The sequence below is a fragment of the Lygodium microphyllum genome, chromosome 21, assembly GCF_053477565.2.
Source record: "Lygodium microphyllum isolate KBCC chromosome 21, Lygodium_microphyllum_v1.1.10, whole genome shotgun sequence".
Classification (NCBI taxonomy): Eukaryota; Viridiplantae; Streptophyta; class Polypodiopsida; order Schizaeales; family Lygodiaceae; genus Lygodium; species Lygodium microphyllum.
In genome coordinates, this window is record NC_141155.1 from 93,056,982 (window position 1) to 93,076,069 (window position 19,088).

General features: G+C 40.0%; 1 protein-coding gene across 2 annotated transcripts in view; it reads left to right on the top strand.

Annotated features, from left to right (window-relative positions):
• LOC148018287 (glycosyltransferase BC10-like) overlaps positions 1 to 15,473 on the top strand; it is a 50,810-nt gene extending 35,337 nt beyond the window's left edge. For both annotated transcript variants that reach the window (XM_087661353.1, XM_087661352.1), the window contains exon 3: positions 14,645 to 15,473. In XM_087661353.1, the coding sequence (XP_087517479.1) occupies positions 14,645 to 15,283 (639 nt within the window). In that variant the 3' untranslated portion in view covers positions 15,284 to 15,473. The remainder of the gene's footprint in view (positions 1 to 14,644) is intronic.
• Positions 15,474 to 19,088: the final 3,615 nt, after the last annotated feature.

Consider the following 19,088-nt stretch of genomic DNA (forward strand, 5'->3'; position numbering starts at 1 on the left):
TCAATTGTCAGTGATAGAGACCCAAGAATGACTAGCTTGTTTTGGAAAGCATTGTTTGAAAACATGGGCACTATGCTGAAATTTTCATCTTCTTTCCATCCACAAATTGATGGACAGTCTGAAGAAGCAAATTCAACTGTTTTAGATTTACTGAAGTGTTATGTTTCAGATCATAAGACTTCTTGGGAACACTACTTGCCATTGGTTGAGTATGCATACAATAATACAGTGCACTCATCTATTTGCAAAGCACCTATTGAGATTGTGGAAGGTGGAAAGAAATTGCCTCCCATTTTGCAGACAAAAGATAACATCTTTGAAGCAGATCGTTATGTAAAAGATTTGGAAGAAGCATATAAAAATGTCAAGTATGCCCTAGAAAAGTCACAAGCTAAACAGAAAAGAGCTGCTAATAGTCATCGTCAGGAGCTCTTGTTCAAAAAGGATGATTGGGTCTTATTGCGTTTTGAAAAGGCATGTTTGAGAAAATAGAAGGGCAAGGAACGTTTGTTTCCAAAGTTGAGTATGCGTTATTATGGCCCTTTTCAAGTCTCAGAGAAGATCGAGAAGATCAATGACGTAGCATATAAGCTGAAATTGCCAGAAAATTGGAAAATTCATAATGCATTTCATGTGAGCCTATTGAGGCCTTTTATTGGTGAACTGCCAGAAGATTTGTTTCAAGAGGAATAGCGTGAAGTAGAGGAATTAGATGAGATTCTAGTTTCTGAGCAGATCTTGGAACATAAGGATAGGAAAGTGTAAGGTAGAGTTATAAGAAGATTTTTGGTGAAGTTCAAGAACTATTCACCAATGGATGCCAAATGGATGGAAGAGGCTGAATTGGCAGATTCGCCTCAGTTATTGCAACTTTACCGAGAAGCTTTCTTACTGGAATCTACAGTGACTTAGAATGCTTTTTGAAGCAATGTACATTCTCTATTGGACATCTCATTGAATAATGCAGAATGTATGGCTTACATTTAGCATTAACATGTGTATCATTGAATAAAATCTCAGTGCTTTGAAGTTGTATTTGTTACACTTCAGTTGAATGAATATGCATGTTGTGACACTAATAGTTTGCGTATACGTGCTATCGCCCTGTGTTGCATCCAGAAACATGTATATTAGAAAGGCTCCTAATAATCATAGTTGGATATAGGATGTAATCCTCCATCTATGTGAGACTTAAACTTGCGATGACACAAATGGTAGTGGGAAAACTCCTACCATCGCCGTGTGTCATCTGTTAGCAAGTGATACATGCGATGGCTATAATAATATGGAGAATCTTGTTATCGCCCTGCATCATTTGCTAGCATGTGTGGCATGCAATCGAGGTCGCTTGCTTCTTTCAAAAGGGGAGCATGTTACCAGGTGGTGATACTTTTTACAGTTACTTTTTTTATTTACTTATATAAATATATATATATATATATATATTTTTTTTTGGTTGTTGCTTTTACCCCCAGAGTTCTCTTGGAATAAGCGGGATCTTTGCATGGCTAGAAGAGGCAGCCATTGGTACAAATTGGACTAATGGTTTGTCTGAGCCTTAGGACCAATTCCATATTGAATGGGCACTGAAGAATAGAATGCCAGTGGTTTGGGACTGCGTGCTTAGCCACTGGAGATGGTGCAGGACAACGAGCCAAGCCAAGATAGAAGATGCACATGTGAGAATGCTCACGGAATAAAAGTCAGTGTAACTGAGCCACATTACACTTTTTGATGTGGTCGCAATTATAAAAGTTGCACAGAACAACTTGAGGAATGCAAGAGTCACCATCCCTAAAATTTAGGGAGTTACTATTTTTGGACCCCAAAATCTGTTTGCGTCATTGTCTTCGTGTTTACACGAGGATTAATTCTTTGGTCTGTGCTGAGAGAATTTTAGACCGGAAGGTTTAAACGGGAAAATTGTTACATGTATGCCATGTGGCACAAATCCCCAAAAGAGAGAGAGAGAGCATTAAAAAAAAACGTAATAGGCATAAGGGGCAGATGGGAGAATGAAGTTTTGAGGAGCTGAGGGCAGATTGCTGTAAGAAAACCAGCCATGGAGAGTACTTCTACGCCTCTGACTCAAGCACGGAGGTAGAGCTTGCTCCCTCTGATCACCTCTCTCTCTATTCTCAGAAGAAATGCTTTGCATGATGGATTGATTCCATCGAAGGTACAATTCTGTGTTTTCTCTGTTCATGCTGAATTAGAAGAGTGAACTCTGCACATGCTGAATGAGAACAGTGAACTCTGCTCATGTTGAATAAGAACAGTGAACTTTGCACATGCTGAATCGTAAGAACAGTGAACTCTGCTCATGCTGAAGAAGAACAGTGAACTTTGTACACGCTGAACAGTAAGAACAGTGTGCTGGACAGTAAGAACAGTGAATTCTGCACATGCTAGACAGTAATAACAATGAATTCTGCACATGCTGGACAATAAGGAATGTTGATCTGGACATGCTGTACTGTTCCTATGTAGCTGGGATTTGCTTAGAAGGGATGAAAACCAATTGTTCACAGGTTATATATTCTGGAACATTACCGTTTTTGTAATTTTCTATCTTTTAATTGATAAAGAAATATCGAGAGGGGCGCGGGTCTTTGGGGCCAATCTGGTGTTGAGTGAGGGAGAGAGGTCTCTGTTTATGTGTGTGTATGTAAAGTCTAGGTGTTAATTGAAGGAACTACTGCTTTATGTGAGTCATAGACCGGTTGCACGGACTCCAAAGAAAGTGGCAAGAACCATGCAGTAGCCAAGTCTGGGTGAGAGGCGACATGCCACGGTTTGGAGGAAGGGTTGCCATGCTGCGTTCGGAGCGAGAAGAGGGCGTCATATCGTGGAGAGGGGGTGTCATGCCATGGTGAGGCAAAGGGAGGGAGGAAGATAATCGTGACGAGGAGAGGAGATGCCATGTCATGGTGAGGCAAGGAGGTTCTCTACCATGGTGTCCGTGTGGAGAGACAAGGCACGATCCGAGAGGGTTGCCATGCCATGAAACAAGCATGCAAAAGGGTGGAGCACTAGGACTTTCTGGGAGGTCACTCATCCCAGTAATCCTCAAAGACATTACCAATGTCATGGATGGGTGGCATTGGAAACTGATCATGTGAAAATACAGCATTTTCAGCAAATATGACATCTCTACTGACAAAAACTTTCTTTGTGCATGGGTCATACAAGCGATAGCCCTTGCTTTCCAAACTATAGCTAGTAAATATGCATTTTATGTTGAGATGATAAGCTCAACACATGCGGACATTAATGATGGATCGCCTGGTTAGATGGGTCCACACGTCTACACTTAGCACGTCGGTGGCCATTATGACTCTCACATGGCCACTGACTCATTACTTATTATATTCAGGTTGTTACACCTATTTACAGCTGGCATAGTTATAGCGCCAGTCGACTAGTGTAGTCGGTTATGCATTGTTTGACTTAGTAGGCCACTTTCCTTTATGTTGTATCTTATCTATACTTTGTGTACATTGTAAAGTGTGTGGAAGAAGAAGTAGAAACCAACAAGAAAACGTTTTGGCCTCCATCTCTCTTCTTGTCTCTTGAGTGAGCTTATCCTTGTGCATTCTGTGTGTTCGGCGCAGCATCTTGAGCAAGTCCCCCCACCACGCGATTCTTGACATGGTATCAGAGCTGCACCACTGATTGAGGCTGGTTTTGAAGGTTAAAGCGAAGGAGAGGAACCAAAGATTCGAGCAAGCAAGCAACGGGTAAGAAGCTCTTTCATTTTCTACTTCTTCTCTTGGACTGTGCCTGTGAAGGCATTGGGAGCAAGGCAGAGCAAAAATCTCAGATTGCAGTGAAATTTGGTGTGCGCGAAGAGCGCTGTGTATTCTGCAGATCAGGACCTTTAGGGCTTATCCGCTGCTATTTTGGCCATCCGAGGTCATTTTAGGCGCCGTTTTAGACTCACAAGGTTGCGAACAGTAATTCGAGATACCCTGCAATTTCAGCTATGTCAGCCGTATACAGGTGCACAGGTTACAGATTTCAGATCTGTAAGTTCAAAGGTGTTTATCAGCGAATAAACACAAGGTTTATCTGCAAATTGGTTGCAGATTGCATGTATTATTGAGCAGACAGTGAAAAAGGCTGTCTGGTGTATTGCTGTGCACTACAGGTCGAGGGTTGCAGAAGATTTGCTTGCTGTTTGGTATTAGTTTTGTGATAATGGCAGAGAACAGTGGAAACTCCATCATTGAGAAGCTCCACAAGAACAACTATCCTTCATGGAAGTTCTGTGTCACGAACTTCCTTATTGGAAAATGCCTCTACGAGTTTGTTTCAGGTGAAGAAAAGGAGCCGGAGGTGAGTGATCCTCCAACTGCAGAAGAGACAAAGGCACGGAAGGAATGGAATGCAAAAGACAAAAAGATCATGTATTGGCCGTCTGCAGTAATTGACAATAATATGCTGAGACATATTAGAAATGCATAGAATTCATATGCAGCTTGGACCATACTTGAAAGAATGTTTTCCGTAAATACAAAGGCATGAAAGATTCAACTCAAGCAAGAGTTGAATACATTGAAAAAAGGGAAGATGTCTATCAATGAGTATGACTGAAGGTAAGGAGCATTGCAGATGCCTTGGCAACGATTGATGCAATGCCCGATGATGATGATTTGGTGTCGTCTACCTTGGGTGGACTTAACAATGAAAAGGCTTGGAAGTCTTTTGTAACTTTCGTATATATTAGAAAGCCATTTTCAGATTTCGATGATGGTCTCCCTTATGATCACTGAAGAGATCAAATGCAGAGTGAGATATCTGAAAAAAATGGTGAACAGGTCCAAGCTTTCTACTCCAGTTCAGGAAGGGAACGTGGCAGGTCCTCTTCAAGAGGCCGTGGTAGTGACAACCAGCAAAACATATTAAATCAGCAATTTGACGATATGCAGGTTTCAGAAGGTCATGGTAACTTTAGAGGCAGGGGGAGCCTTAGAGGAAGAGGTGGATGGCAGAACAGAGGTTCTAATAACTTTGGTATTGTGTGCCACTACTGTGGCAAAACATGTCATATTGCAGCCCAATGTTATGCTAAAAAATATGATATTCGCAGTGGTAAGTTGCAGTAAGGAAACTATGCATCGTCTTCACGACAGAATGAAGACAAAAATGAACGTCTGTTTATTATGCAGTATATGCTGAATGCTGTTACAGGAAAGGGAACACATGATGATGTTTGGTATGTTGATTCAAGTGCATCCAATCATATGACCAGCCATGCAGAATGGTTTGGAGAGATGCAGGATTTGCGAAATACAGGTTATGTGCAGACGGGTGATGATTCATGCCACCCAATTTCACACATTGAAAAAGTTTTCTTGTCCTTGCATAATGGTAAGACAAAGAGTCTTTTAGATGTATTACATGTGCCATCTATTACAAAGAACTTAGTGTCAGTCGGTCAGATGGTAGAGCAAGGGTTGCAAGTTAGATTTAATGCAAAGGGCTGCTTTGTAGAAGACTTCAATGACAAGTGCAGGTTGGTTGCAAAGGGAAGTAGAGTTGGACGTATGTTTACTCTGGATGCTGGAATTCCTACTATGAACGCTACTATGTATGCTAAAGGAAAAGGTGGTGTTGCAGATATTGAAATTTGGTATAAACGCATTGGCCATGCAAATGTACAAAGGTTGAAATTAATGCAGTCCAAAGGATTGGTTACAGGTTTGCCTACATTTAGAATTGTAGAATTTCATAAGGTATGCGAAGCATGTCAGTTTGGTAAGCAGGCAAGACAACCCTTTTCACATGACAGAGATGTAAGCAGAAATATCCTTGATGTTGTGCATATATATATTTGGGGGCCTACACAAAATGTATCTCTTGGAGGCAGTTCATACTTTGTCACATTCATTGATGATTGTTCTAGAAAGCTGTGGGTATATTTTATGAAGGAAAAGAGTGAAGCGTTTGAGCACTTTAGAACTTTCAAGGTTGCAGTTGAAAGAGAAACAGGCTTGAAAGTAAAGTGCTTGAGGTCAGATGGAGGGAGAGAGTACCTCTCGAATGAGTTCAATGATTTTCTAAGGTCTCATGGGATAAAGAGATAGTTCACATGCAGGTATACTCCACAGCAAAATGGGGTGTCAGAAAGGAAAAACAGGCATATTGCAGAAGTTGCACGCGCCTTGATAGTTGAAAAGAATATGTCTAAGCATTTTTGGTCTGAGGCTGTTCATATTGCTGTTTATATTATGAGCAGTACTCCCACAGTTGCAGTTTATGGTATGATCCCCGAAGAATGTTTTACAGGTAAGAAGCCTGATGTCTTACACAGTGTTTGGCTGTATTGCATATGTTCATGCGCCAGATGAGCTGTGGAAGAAACTGGATCCAAAGGCTGAAAAGTGTGTCATTCTTGGATACTCTTTAGAGCAAAAAGGGTATCATTGTTATAACCCTGTCACATGTAAGTTTAGAGTGAGCAGGGATGTCATCTTTGATGAAATGAGCAGTTGGTATGCATCTAGTGGTGTTGCATAAGATGATGATGATGATCATGACACTCATGTGCAGGCTGAAAAGCAAGAATCACGGACTCTTAGTGGACCAGAGACATCATCTGGCAGTCCTTGGTTTGGGAGACTAAGGAGTATCTCTACATCTTCAGGTGCGTCTAGTAGCACTACAGGTAAAGACAAAGGAAAGAATAAAGTGTCAGATGACATTAATGCAGTTTTTGATGGAGACTCTAGTGGCTCAGAGAGCTTGGATGATGAGCTTGGCATTTCTTCAGTAAGGACTCCAGGTGTGCAGAGAGTACGCGTCAATGCAAAGACTCCATTGAGTGATCCAGTGGTACACAGGTCTAGCAGGGTGAGATACGTTGTTAGCAGATTTGGTTTTGAAGGTTATGCAGCTCACCATTATGTTTATATGGTGAAAGTGATTGAGGATGTTGAGCCCACATGTTTTGAGGAGGCTATTGGTCATGCTCATTGGGATGCAGCAATGGATGAGGAGATGGCTGCATTAGAGGCCAATAAGACTTGGGATCTAGTATCATTGCCGAAGGGCAAGAAAGCTATTGGATGTAAGTGGGTTTATAAGATTAAGTACAATGCAGATGGTTCTATTAGTAGGTACAAAGCTAGACTGGTTGCAAAAGGCTATGCCCAGACATATGGCATAGATTATGAAGAAACCTTCAGTCCAATTGCTAGGATGGCAACTGTCAAATGTGTGATTGCTTTGGTGGCAGCCAAAGGTTGGAGGTTGCAGCAAATGGATGTGAAGAATGCCTTCTTGCATGGTGATTTGCAGGAAGAAGTGTACATGGATCAACTAGCAGGTTATGAAGATTTAGAGCATCCCACATATGTGTGCAGTTTGAAGAAGGTGCTCTATGGGCTCAAGCAAGCACCTAGAGCATGGTCTGACAAGATCAGAGAGTATATTGTCAATATTGGCTTTTATGTTTCTGATGCTGATCACTTACTTTATGTGAGAAATGGAGATGCAAGTTTGGTCATCATAGTCATCTATGTAGATAACTTGATTATTACAGGTGATAGTGATAGTGGGATTGTTGAAGTCAAGGACTTTTTGAAGAAGTTTGAGATGAATGATTTAGGTGAGCTAAGGTACTTCCTTGGCATTGAGGTGATCAGATGTGATGATGGTATATGCCTGTTCCAAAGACAGTATGGCTTGGATATGTTGTCCAAGTATGGTATGACAGTATGCAAACCACTTTCAGTCGCGTTGGAGTAGAATGTAAAGTTGAGTGCTGATGTTGGGGATGAGATAGAAGACCCTACTATGTTCAGGAGGATAGTAGGGAGTTTGATCTACATGACCATTACAAGGCCAGACTTGAGCTACGTTGTTGGTCTTGTGAGTCAGTTTATGCAAGTACCTAGAAAGCCACATTTGGATGCAGTCTGACGCATATGAGATATGTAAAGTCCACATTACATTATAGACTTTTTTATGAGGCAGGTACAGATGTACAGGTGTTTGGATACACAGATGCAGATTGGGTTGGTAGTATGTCTGATAGAAGATCTACCAGCGGGATACATATTCTCTCTTGGTAGTGCAGCAGTTACTTGGAGCAGCAAAAAGCAATCTACAGTTGCTTTGTCGAGTACAGAGGCTGAGTATAGAGGTGCTGCTGTTGCAGCATGTGAGTTTGTATGGCTGCAAAAGTTATTGGTTGATTTAGATGTGCAGGTGGAAGGTCCAGTTGTCATTTATTGTGACAACATGAGTAGTATACAGTTGGCTAGGAACCTTGTGTTCCATGCCAGGACAAAACATATTGAGGTACACTATCACTTTGTGAGAGAGAAGGTACTAGCAGGTGTGATTGACTTGGTGTATGTCAACACACAGGATCAGATAGCTGACATCTTCACGAAGGCATTGGGTACAGAGAAGCTTTAAAAGTTTTGAAGCTTACTTGGAGTTGCAGAGATGCAGTTGAGCTTGAGGGGGAGTGTTGAGATGACAAGCTCAACACATGCAGACATTAATGATGGACCGCATGGTTAGATGGGTCCACACGTCTACACTTAGCACGTCGGTGGTCATTATGACTCTCACATGGCCACTGGCTCATTACTTATTATATTCAGGTTGTTACACCTATTTACAACTGGCATAGTTATAGTGCCAGCCGACTAGTGTAGTCGGTTATGCATTGTTTAACTTAGTAGGCCACTTTCCTTTATGTTGTATCTTATCTATACTTTGTGTACATTGTAAAGTGTGTGAAAGAAGAAGTAGAAACTAGCAAGAAAACGTTTTGGCCTCCATCTCTCTTCTTGTCTCTTGAGTGAGCTTCTCCTTGTGCATTCTGTGTGTGTTCGGCGTAGCATCTTGAGCAAGTCCCCCCACCACGCGATTCTTGACATTTTATAGCCTTGTCATCAAGCTTCCCACGAAGCTCTTTCGGAACATGTGCATAGGCTATGCAACCAAACATCAGAAAGTGGTCAACCATTGGTTTCTTGCCATGCTAAGCTTTAAATAGGGTGATTATCTTTAGTACCTTAGGGGGTGCATGATTCAACACATGATTTGCACTCCGAAGGCCTTTTAACCAAAATTTATGAGATAGCCCCTTGCTTTTGAGCATACAACGAGTCATTTCCGTAAGAGTGCAATTCTTCTTTTCAGCAACATCATTCTGCTGAGGAGTCATTCTAAGAGTGGCTTGATGGGTAATGCCATGATCAAGCAAATATGTTTCAAAAGCACAAGACATGTACTCCCTTCTATCTGTGCGAAGTGTTTGCACTTTCAAGCTAGTTTCAGCCTCAAAGCTTTTTGCAACAAGATGTTTAAAATGCATAAACACATCAGATTTTGCTTTCAGTCCATATATCCATGTATATCGAGAGTAGTCTGTTGAGAAACACAGATCTAGAGCTATGCTAGCTATGGCGGACGGAGGTTATAAACATAAAACATAATTGAGATAAAGAATTGTAACTAAAGTGAATAAGGTTCCAAGATAGATCAACTTGGACTCATAAACACAATCTTGAGTGACACATAATTATAGTACTATATTTTTGAAATGAGTGTTGAGTACATGCTTATACAGCTTTTTGGATAGTACCACTGTATCTCACTGTGCTTATGGGATTCTGTCATCTCTTCCTAGAGCATACATCATATGTCTATCTTCCATACAAAGCCGCTTATGGGAAAGCCTCCTTTAGGCACACATCCAACCTCTATTAGGCATCATTTGCTATTCTCAACATAGTCATCAATAAATGTAACAAAGTAAAGATAACCTCCAAGTGCATGTATCCTCATGGGACCACAAACATTAGAGTAAACAAGCTGCGATTTTCTAATAGCATGCACTGCACCATTCTTTTTGAAGGCAAATTTGTGCATCTTGCCCAAAATACATCTCTTGCGTGTATGAGGAGGTGGAGTCTCCACTTGAGGCAATGCATCTACCATATGAAATCTCTGAAGGGTCATCGAACTCCCAAAACTCATATGTCCATAGCGAGCATGCCATAGGTCCGCATTCTGCATAGCGGGCGATAGGGTAGTGATTGCCAAAACATCATGAGACTGTGCATCATAGGTATCCAACAAAAACGAGCCCTTATATAGGGTCCCAAATAGCCCGATTGCATAATTCATCTCCCTGTCTCTCACAATGCATTATCTATTTGCACATGTAATATGCTTCCCAACAGGGGCTGAATGCAAAGAGAAAAACAAATATTTGCTAGAAATGATGTACTTTGAAGCACTAATAGCCTGTCCTCTAGCATTACATTGAGGTATTTGAGGTGCAAGACCTCGTGGTCGCTGCAAACCACCTGTAATATAGTCCCACAAGTCCTTCGCTACAAGAAGGTTGCGAACCATAAAACTCCACAACAGGTAGTTTGATCCATCAAGTTTATTCTCCCGAGTGAGAACACCAAGGATGTTGTTGTGATCATTAGTCCCTCGACGTGCCATGTTGTTAGTTGAACCTTATAGCTTGAATTTCTACAATAATGTCACGTTGGGGTACATGCCAACAGCAGACAACACTTGGAATCTGCCTTGTGATACGGTTGGAGCCTCTAGGACAAAAGCCCCAAACTTATTGCACAAATGCCAATGAAATTGTGCAATGTTGACGTTTCCAGTAAAGATTCACACGTGGGATTGCAAATTGGGCAAAAGCTCCAAAATTTTTTGCGGGAATGTCAAAGAAATTGTGAAATTTCTTCAAATTGGTGGTCAATTTTAACTTTGGGAGCGACAATTGACAAAATCCCTAAATTATGGACGGCACAAGCTGAGATTTAGAAAGAGATGGCCAAAATGGATGGAAAATTGCAGAAATTTCAAAAAAACCCTAAATCTATAAATTAGGGTTTTTGCACTTTTTAGGGTTTGCAGAAAATCGCAGGCAGGGCTGAGAATATGGTGGGAAGAAGTGAGAAAATAAGGGGTAGAGGTGAAAACAGTAGCAGCTCCTCCAAAACAGCAGCAACTCGGGCTGCGAACGGGACTGTGCATAGGACTGCGCGTAGGCTAAAAACAGCGACGGATCGTCCTTCTCTTCCTCGGGCAGAGAGTTGGCTAACAACAATAGGACCTTAGGTGGGGCATCACCAGCTGACGGTGGCTGAATTGAATCCGCGCGTAGAACTTGCTCTAATACCAAATGTTGGAAAATGACAACTAGCTATGGAGGAGAGAAAAGAGAGACAATGAGAGTGTGTTGAAGTAAAAGAGTAGAGTGTACTTGCTGAATTGAAAGAATGAGAATGAAAGGTACAAGATAGGTCTAAGATAGACCTAGCTTTAACTCAAATAGAGTTAACTAACTCTCACTCACTCTAAGAGTGGTGACACAACTTATAACTTTAGTTGTGTTCACACTACGAACTGAAAAAGAACTAAAGACTAAAACATTGGGCATTGCCCATAGAATTGGCAAATTCTAACAAGCACCAAGGTAGAGAATTGTCAAGCGATAACAGGAGAGGTGGTTCTTGATGTAGACGGCCTATTGGACAACAAAAATGCAAGTACTGTAGCGGTCGCCTAGTGGGAGAGATAGCAATAACCTATTGCCTTGTATCAGATGTTGAAAACGCAAACTGATTAGATGCTATGATGATGCAGTAGATGGAGACCTCCAAACAACAGGGTGATGGTTGAAAACAAGCTGTTGGATAGTGATGGGCTATAGTCAGTGATGGATAGGAGATGGTTGAAATTTTCACGGTAGAGTGAGAAACTTGCATAAAAGGATGATGCTGAATGGTGGGAAGCTTGTCTATTTTATAGATGTTGAAGGGTGCCCTAAAAAATTAGGGTTTTGGGCGATCACTAAAACTCTAAATTTGTGTTTTTAATCAATTGTGTGTTTTGGGGATGTTTGAAAATGATAACAGGCTATAAAGGGTGTTTTAGCTTAACAAAATGGATGGAAGAGAGTAACTTAGCATATCACTCTCACTTGTTGGAGCTTTATATCATGCTTTTCAGTCAGAGACGACTTTGGATCGGATCAGTCAGATTCAATAGAGCAAGGGTCCAAAGCATTGCCTGAGGTAGCACTTCCACTCCTCCTATGATGGGTACCTCTAGTATATAGTAGATCTCGAATGTATTTAGCATGCATCCAAGGTATTGTGTTAACAATATGTCTACCATGAGGACACTATTTAGTGCATTAGTCATTGCAGTTGGAAGGCATATGATATGATTCTTCATTTCAGTTTGCATCAATATGTATTAGTTTGAATTAGTGTATGATCATTGGAGATTGATTATTAGTTTTTGGTTTTCAATGGATGATCGTTAGTTTTGAGTGGTATTCAGCTGGTTTTGTGGACATCCTTATGTTTTATGAATACCATTGATAGTTCAGTCATGGTCTATGCTCAGTTTTAGCTTTTCTATGGTTGTTTGGCAAGAAAAAATTTGATATGCTAATAAGGGATGCATTCAATGGTTTTCCGACGAAAGTTTTGGATTCTTTATGAATCTTATATTTTAATTATGCTAGCTGAAAATTATCAGTAAGTGTTTGGCATTAGCATGGTTGAGCAATAGTGGCCAATATGTTTTGACTATGATGCTTCTACAATATAATCTAGGATGAGTGCTAGGATTTCAAGGGTGAGGTTTGTCACGAGGACTTGAAAATTTGATGGTTTGCTTAGCATTTTATTAAGAGTTAATAAAATGTACAAATGTGACTTGCACGTGTGATGAGCAGGTAAGTCATTCTATAATGTGGCACTTAGGACCCCAAGATATCAATTGGTGCTGAAGGCAAAAGTTGTAATAAGTTGTACTTGATAGGTACTAGGTGGTACTTGGTGTCCAGAATTGACCTAGATTGCTTTATTAGGCATAATTGTTAGTAGTGACACTAGGGACTTGACATTAATTAATTGATTAATGCTAGTCCAAGGACTAAGGAGTGCTTAGAAATACTTGGGTGATAAATTAGCCTAACCAATTTAATTGTTAGTAGAGAGAAGGTTGTACTTGTAGTTTGGAGGTTGGAGCAACCATTAGTAGACCTTGGAGTAGCAGACGACAGCCTTAGAAGTCCTTGAAGGAGGAGGCTACCATACAGTAGGCAGCAACAGTTTGGGCTAGTAACAGCATGTTTTTGGGCCTTCTGGTAGCAAGTGACAGTAGGGAATGCACTCTAGAATATGGCAGTAACTAATTTAATCAGTTTCTGGCGATGAAATTCTGAATTCTCTCTCATCCTCTAGCCACTTCTCACCTTTCCTTAGTGAATTCTAGCAGTTATAGCCATTGGAGGTGGAGATTCTAAAGAATCTTTGCTGTAAACCCTAATTTACAGCAAAGATTAAGGTTTGACAGTCACTTGGTGAAGCATGCTCAGATTTGAAGGCCTAGAGGCTTGAATTTCAGTGACTGAAACTGGGAAATTTCAGTAGATTTAAGAGGCCATTCAGCAACAGTGATTTCGGGATGAATTCGTCATCCAAGGAGCATGGTGAAGACCAATTCCTTGAGCGATTCAAGGGGAATTTAAAAAAAAAGGCTTGCTGGTCAATTTGTGACAGCAAGAGGCAATTGGAGAGTGAAGAAATTCAAGGAATCTTAGTGTATTGCATCCAGATTACAATACAAGATAAAGAAATACTACAAGGGCCTCAAGTTTTGGGGCCATTAGGCTGTCCATTGTCCAAGATTAAGTGGTAAATTTGAATTTTCAGTTTATGTGATATTTATTTTTGCAATAATTAGTGTTTGATTAGGATATTTACCACCCTATCTGAGAAGGAAGACTGGTTTCAGGATTGTTCACCAGTGAACAGCATGAGCATGTGGTTTGAGGAGAGCGAGCAACAATGTTAATGACTAAGCAAGACCTAGCGAAGGCCAATAGTGCTTGATCTAGGGACTCACCTTGATTTGGAGGGGCGTGCTCTCTGGATACAGAGTGTAGGAGTCACATTGTACCTTGTGGATACAGTGTGGGAGTATAGTGAATTCTCCCATGTCGGTGATCTCCTGTCAATATTGGGAGAGACTCAATTGTCAAGAGTAAGTCCATTCGGGCTTTGTAGAATATCTCTTTGCAGAAGAGTGAGTAAGTCCATAAGCTGGTACATTTGACAAAGGAAGCCATGCCCAAAAGAATATCTTGTGCAGAAACAGCTTCATGTCAAATTTTAGGCTCAATGTAGAACTGTTTCAGGGAGTTCCAATGCTGACTGTTTCAGGTGATGTGTCTTGTGTGCCGTATTTCAGCAGAACAATGGGTACTTGTATTCAGGAGAGTCAAGTGGGGAACTAATCTAGTCCCTTCATCTATTATAAGAAACTTAGTGTGCGGTTAGCTTTTTTGTGACAGCATCAGAAGCTTAAAATTATGAAAAACATTTATTATGATAGAATTTGAAGCTTAAGATCGTGAAAAGCTCAAGATTATGCAAACAGCAATGTATGGGAGCATTTGTTTGGTGCATAATGCATGCTCTCTCTGAGTGTGTACTTCTAATGTTCAAGCACTGGTACACAGAAGAAGCTCCAGCCTTTGATGTCTTTTAACATAGAATCATCTTGTAAACAACACATTTTTTTCCTCTTTTTAAGCATTGGGTAAGAAATTTACTCTTATACCTGAATGCAGGAGGCACGATGGGGTGACATCACCATGTGTGATGCTGAGAGACGGCTTCTGGCAAATGCCCTCCTTGATTTCTCAAATGAGAGGTTTATTCTTCTCTCGGAATCGTGCATTCCATTGTATTCATTTCCGACTGTATACAATCATTTAATCTTTTCAAAGAACAGCTTTGTAAGTGTTTTTGATGATCCTGGGCCTTATGGAAGAGGGAGGTATAATGTCAACATGGAGCCTCTTGTCACTTCACAACAATGGCGGAAAGGGTCTCAATGGTTTGAAGTGAACCGGAATCTTGCCAATTACATTGTCTCAGATGTGCAGTACTATGAAAAGTTTAAGGAGTTCTGTAAGCCTAGTTGCTATGTGGATGAGCATTATATTCCTACTATGTTAAGTATACAATTTGGTTCTGAGGTAGCTAACAGGAGTGTGACCTGGGTTGATTGGTCCAGGGGTGGCCCACATCCAGGTATGTTTAGCAAGAATGATATAACTGAAGATTTTCTCAGGAGAATCCGAGAGCACAGAAATTGTCCATATAATGGCCATAGCAGTGCCATTTGTTTTCTCTTTGCGCGTAAATTCTCACCAAATACACTGGACCCCCTTCTGAAATTGAGTCCCAAAATTTTGGACTTGTGAGAGAGTTTGCTTGTCTGTTTCAAGATCTCTCTTTCATTTCAGAAGTTCGAGAGTGTACAGTATTCTAGGGCAATCAAATGTTCTCAAATCTGGACCACATCATTTTGATCTTTTGTAACTATGGGTGTAAAGCTGAAAAAAACTCAATTCATTCTCTACAGTTTTAAGTCAATTGTATAAGAATGTGATTTCTGACCTGTTATGATGAGTCATGTAAATAGTTCACGTGTTCCACTGTTAAGAGCAAGGTCTTGTGCCCCTAATGCTTGCAAAGTAAGAAGTCCGAGTGTCACGAGTTTCTAAATTGTCACGTAGTTAGAGGCCAATTTCTCTCTCATACATTTTTTTAATATTCCAAAAGAATAAGGGCACATGAGGTCGTCTAGCCACCCTGCAAGTCCCATGTGAGTGATGTAGTTAAACCTGAGGAGGAGCTAACAGGCAATCTAATGTCCCTGCCCTACTGTAAAACATGGAGGTTGGCCACTATGTGAAGCCATGGTTGATGCTTCTGGTTTTCAATTACCCCAGCTCCTCCTAAAGAAGAAAAGTGCTACTAGAAATCCTTGAATCCTTTTCTATACATGTTGAAATGCTCAATGTGAGAAAAAAGGCATTCCTTCTCAATCATTTACTCCATAAATCTCACCAACAAAAGGAGGGAAAAAGGATCTTAATGTTCCACTGTTGAATCCCTCCTAAAAGGCAGTCAAAGATCCAATCCCCAAGCTTCAAATGTTGATGTGTAATGGTATGTCACATAGTAGCTAGATAGGACCATACCTTTACTAAGCTATTGGGCGCGACTTGAGTAAACACAATAAAGTTCCATGTAAGTCGTATAGAAGAGGTCAATCTTTCTTTTATAAAGCTAGTTACCAATTATTAAAAGTCCAAATCATATTGTACTTGCTTTCTCAGCAAGCTTAAGTTTATCTTGTGCCATGATATGATAAATCATATTTGCATATCTAACCTTGGTGGCTTTTGAAAGCTTAAACTTACAATGACTTGATGGTTCTTGCTCATAAATGAAGAAATTCAGAATCATGTTGAATCAAACATCATAAAGCAATTTGTGAACTCTAGGCACTTTACATTTGTGGTGTGTGTGTTTCTTAAAGATAGAACACAGGTTGTATGAGGTAGAGAGTATCTTTTTGAGGTGTACTACAAGATGCTAATTTCCTATTTTTGTAATTCATAAGAAAGAACCCAAACAATGATTCCCTATTGCGTATAGCAATGATATGGATGCACAAAAGGGTAAAGTTGTCAACAATGAATCCATACTTGCCAACTCAAATGTGATCTTGTACTTGTGCTCTATATCCTTAGTACACATTGCTACCTTGTCTAGTGTAGATGCATGATCAAACACGGCTCTATGAGGTAGAGAGTATCTTTTTGAGGTGTACTACAAGATGCTAATTTCCTATTTTTGTAATTCATAAGAAAGAAGAACCCAAACAATGATTCCTTATTGCATATAGCAATGATATGGATTCACAAAAGGGTAAAGTTGTCAACAATGAATCCATGCTTGCCAACTCGAATGTGATCTTGTACTTGTGCTCTATATCCTTAGAGTATGCATTGCTACCTTGTCTAGCGTAGATGCATGATCAAACTCAAATCATACTCAAACACTAACTCATCAACTTGTACTCCTTAGTCCATGTGCCCAACAGGCTCGTATTTCGATTGTTTTCATTGAGGATGATGGTGGTATCACCAACGATGTTCAAATCAATGCAATTGACTTGCCTTAAATGACATACGTGCAATATGCAACTTGACTTGCTATTGGTTGATTACCAAATAATAAAATTGGTTAAACTTGGATACCATGTCATCAACAATGATTGCTTCTTCATAATGTAGGTCTAACCTTCAGTGTAGTTTGGCATGTGTCATGCTATCGTTTATAATCTTGCCACTTGCTTGTCACATCATCTATTCTATGCATCACACATGCCCATCAACATGATTAACCAATGAATGCCAAGCTTGATATGGTTGGTGCTTAGGTGCATGCATTCTCCTCCCCACTAGTACTACAATTGTCTTTTATCTACAGGCTCTTGGAGACGATTGCATAGTCTCTTTGGTAGATCTGAAATAAACATGCAAAAGCGTCATCTCTTAACTACTAGTCCAATGGCATTGCCTCATACATGTGGTAGCCTTCAACTTTTGCAAATACGAGAGTTCCTTTAGTCACGTACTTTTCTTACCCATGTGTTGTAGCACCTACTTGAGTACAACTCGTCTCAAAGCTTATCAACATCTATTGACTTTGGCTCCTCATTATTTATGGATGTGGTAGGAATAGGATCATGGTAATCCACAAGATTACAAACATAAAACACACTTGCATCTTTCGAATAGAGAGTAACTCCAATGATAGATTGGATTATGGACATTATTTATTATGCAAAAGAGTCTTTTTCCTTTGGTGAAAACTCCCCAAACTGCTTTTTTTTTTTGTTGCCTTAAGATCTTGCAATGATACCAATAGCCTTCACAAAAGGTCAATTGACACAATGCTTACCTTCCTTCTCTATTTGTTGGTGGTGTGCTTTATCAATATTCTCTTGAACCTACAACAACAATTCATCCATGCACAAAATTAGCCGATTTGCCACATAGTTCCCTCTTGAAGTCTCCAATGTGTGGTTGATGGTATTGTTAAGTGGCTACTTGTAGCCTATCTCAATGGCATATACTTCGAAGAAGTGTGAACCATATCATCATGCTCAACCAATGGCAAAGTAATCCCGTGTCATCTAATGATCCTACTAGATATAATCGATCCTAATTATCATGGGATGATTGGAGCTCTATTTGTCCATCATTTTGCAAGTGGAAAGCTACAAAAAATGCTGACTATGTGCCAAGCCAATAAAATAGGTCTTTCCAATATCCAAATGTGAAATTGGAATCTCGATTAGACACCATTCTTTACCAAATCCATGGTCCTTGAAGATCTCCGTAATGGACAATCATGAAATTGTAATTACATCCACCTCCCACTTGCATAGAATCAACCTTACATGCTTTGGTAAACTTGTCCATCATTATGGAATAGCATCATACTTAAATGGCTTGCTCTTTTGAATATTGAAATAGATTAGAATCTCCTCCTCAAGTAAGTCCAAATTACTCAATGGTAATAAATTTTGCACTCTTTTTGGTTGTCTAGTTTTCAAGCTTGGCATGTCTAGCATCCTCTTACACATAGTGAACATTTTGCTCCACTCAAGGCCAAAACAAGTTTCCCAACAAATTCTTAAGGGTAGGACACACACATGGTGTTCCATACTCATCATGAACCTCTTGAAGAATAGTAGCTCTAAAAGCTCTTGCAGCAATAAGCAAAAGTCAAATACAAAAATAAAACAACATATCTTTGAATACAAATAATACTGAAGACCTTATTAGCACTTATACATCTATTAACCAAAATCTAAAACAACTTCATAGAGCTTCTCCATATGAGTGAAGAAACCTAAATTCATGTAATTTACCATCATCTTTGCATGGGGTTGATGCCTCAATGGATATGCTACATTCAAGAACTAGTGAAGAAACTAGTAACACCACATTTGATGCGAAGCCATACCATGTTGTGAACTAAGCAACTAGGTAGCATAAAGCTTATTGGTCCATCATGATTTGCATGACTTGCATTGTTTAATAATGTTTGCATTTCTTGAAGGCATGTGAAATACCCAAAACTTCCTAGGTAGAGGTTGAGTAAGCTTGTTTTTGTGTCTTACTTTTGACTCTCATACCATTAAAC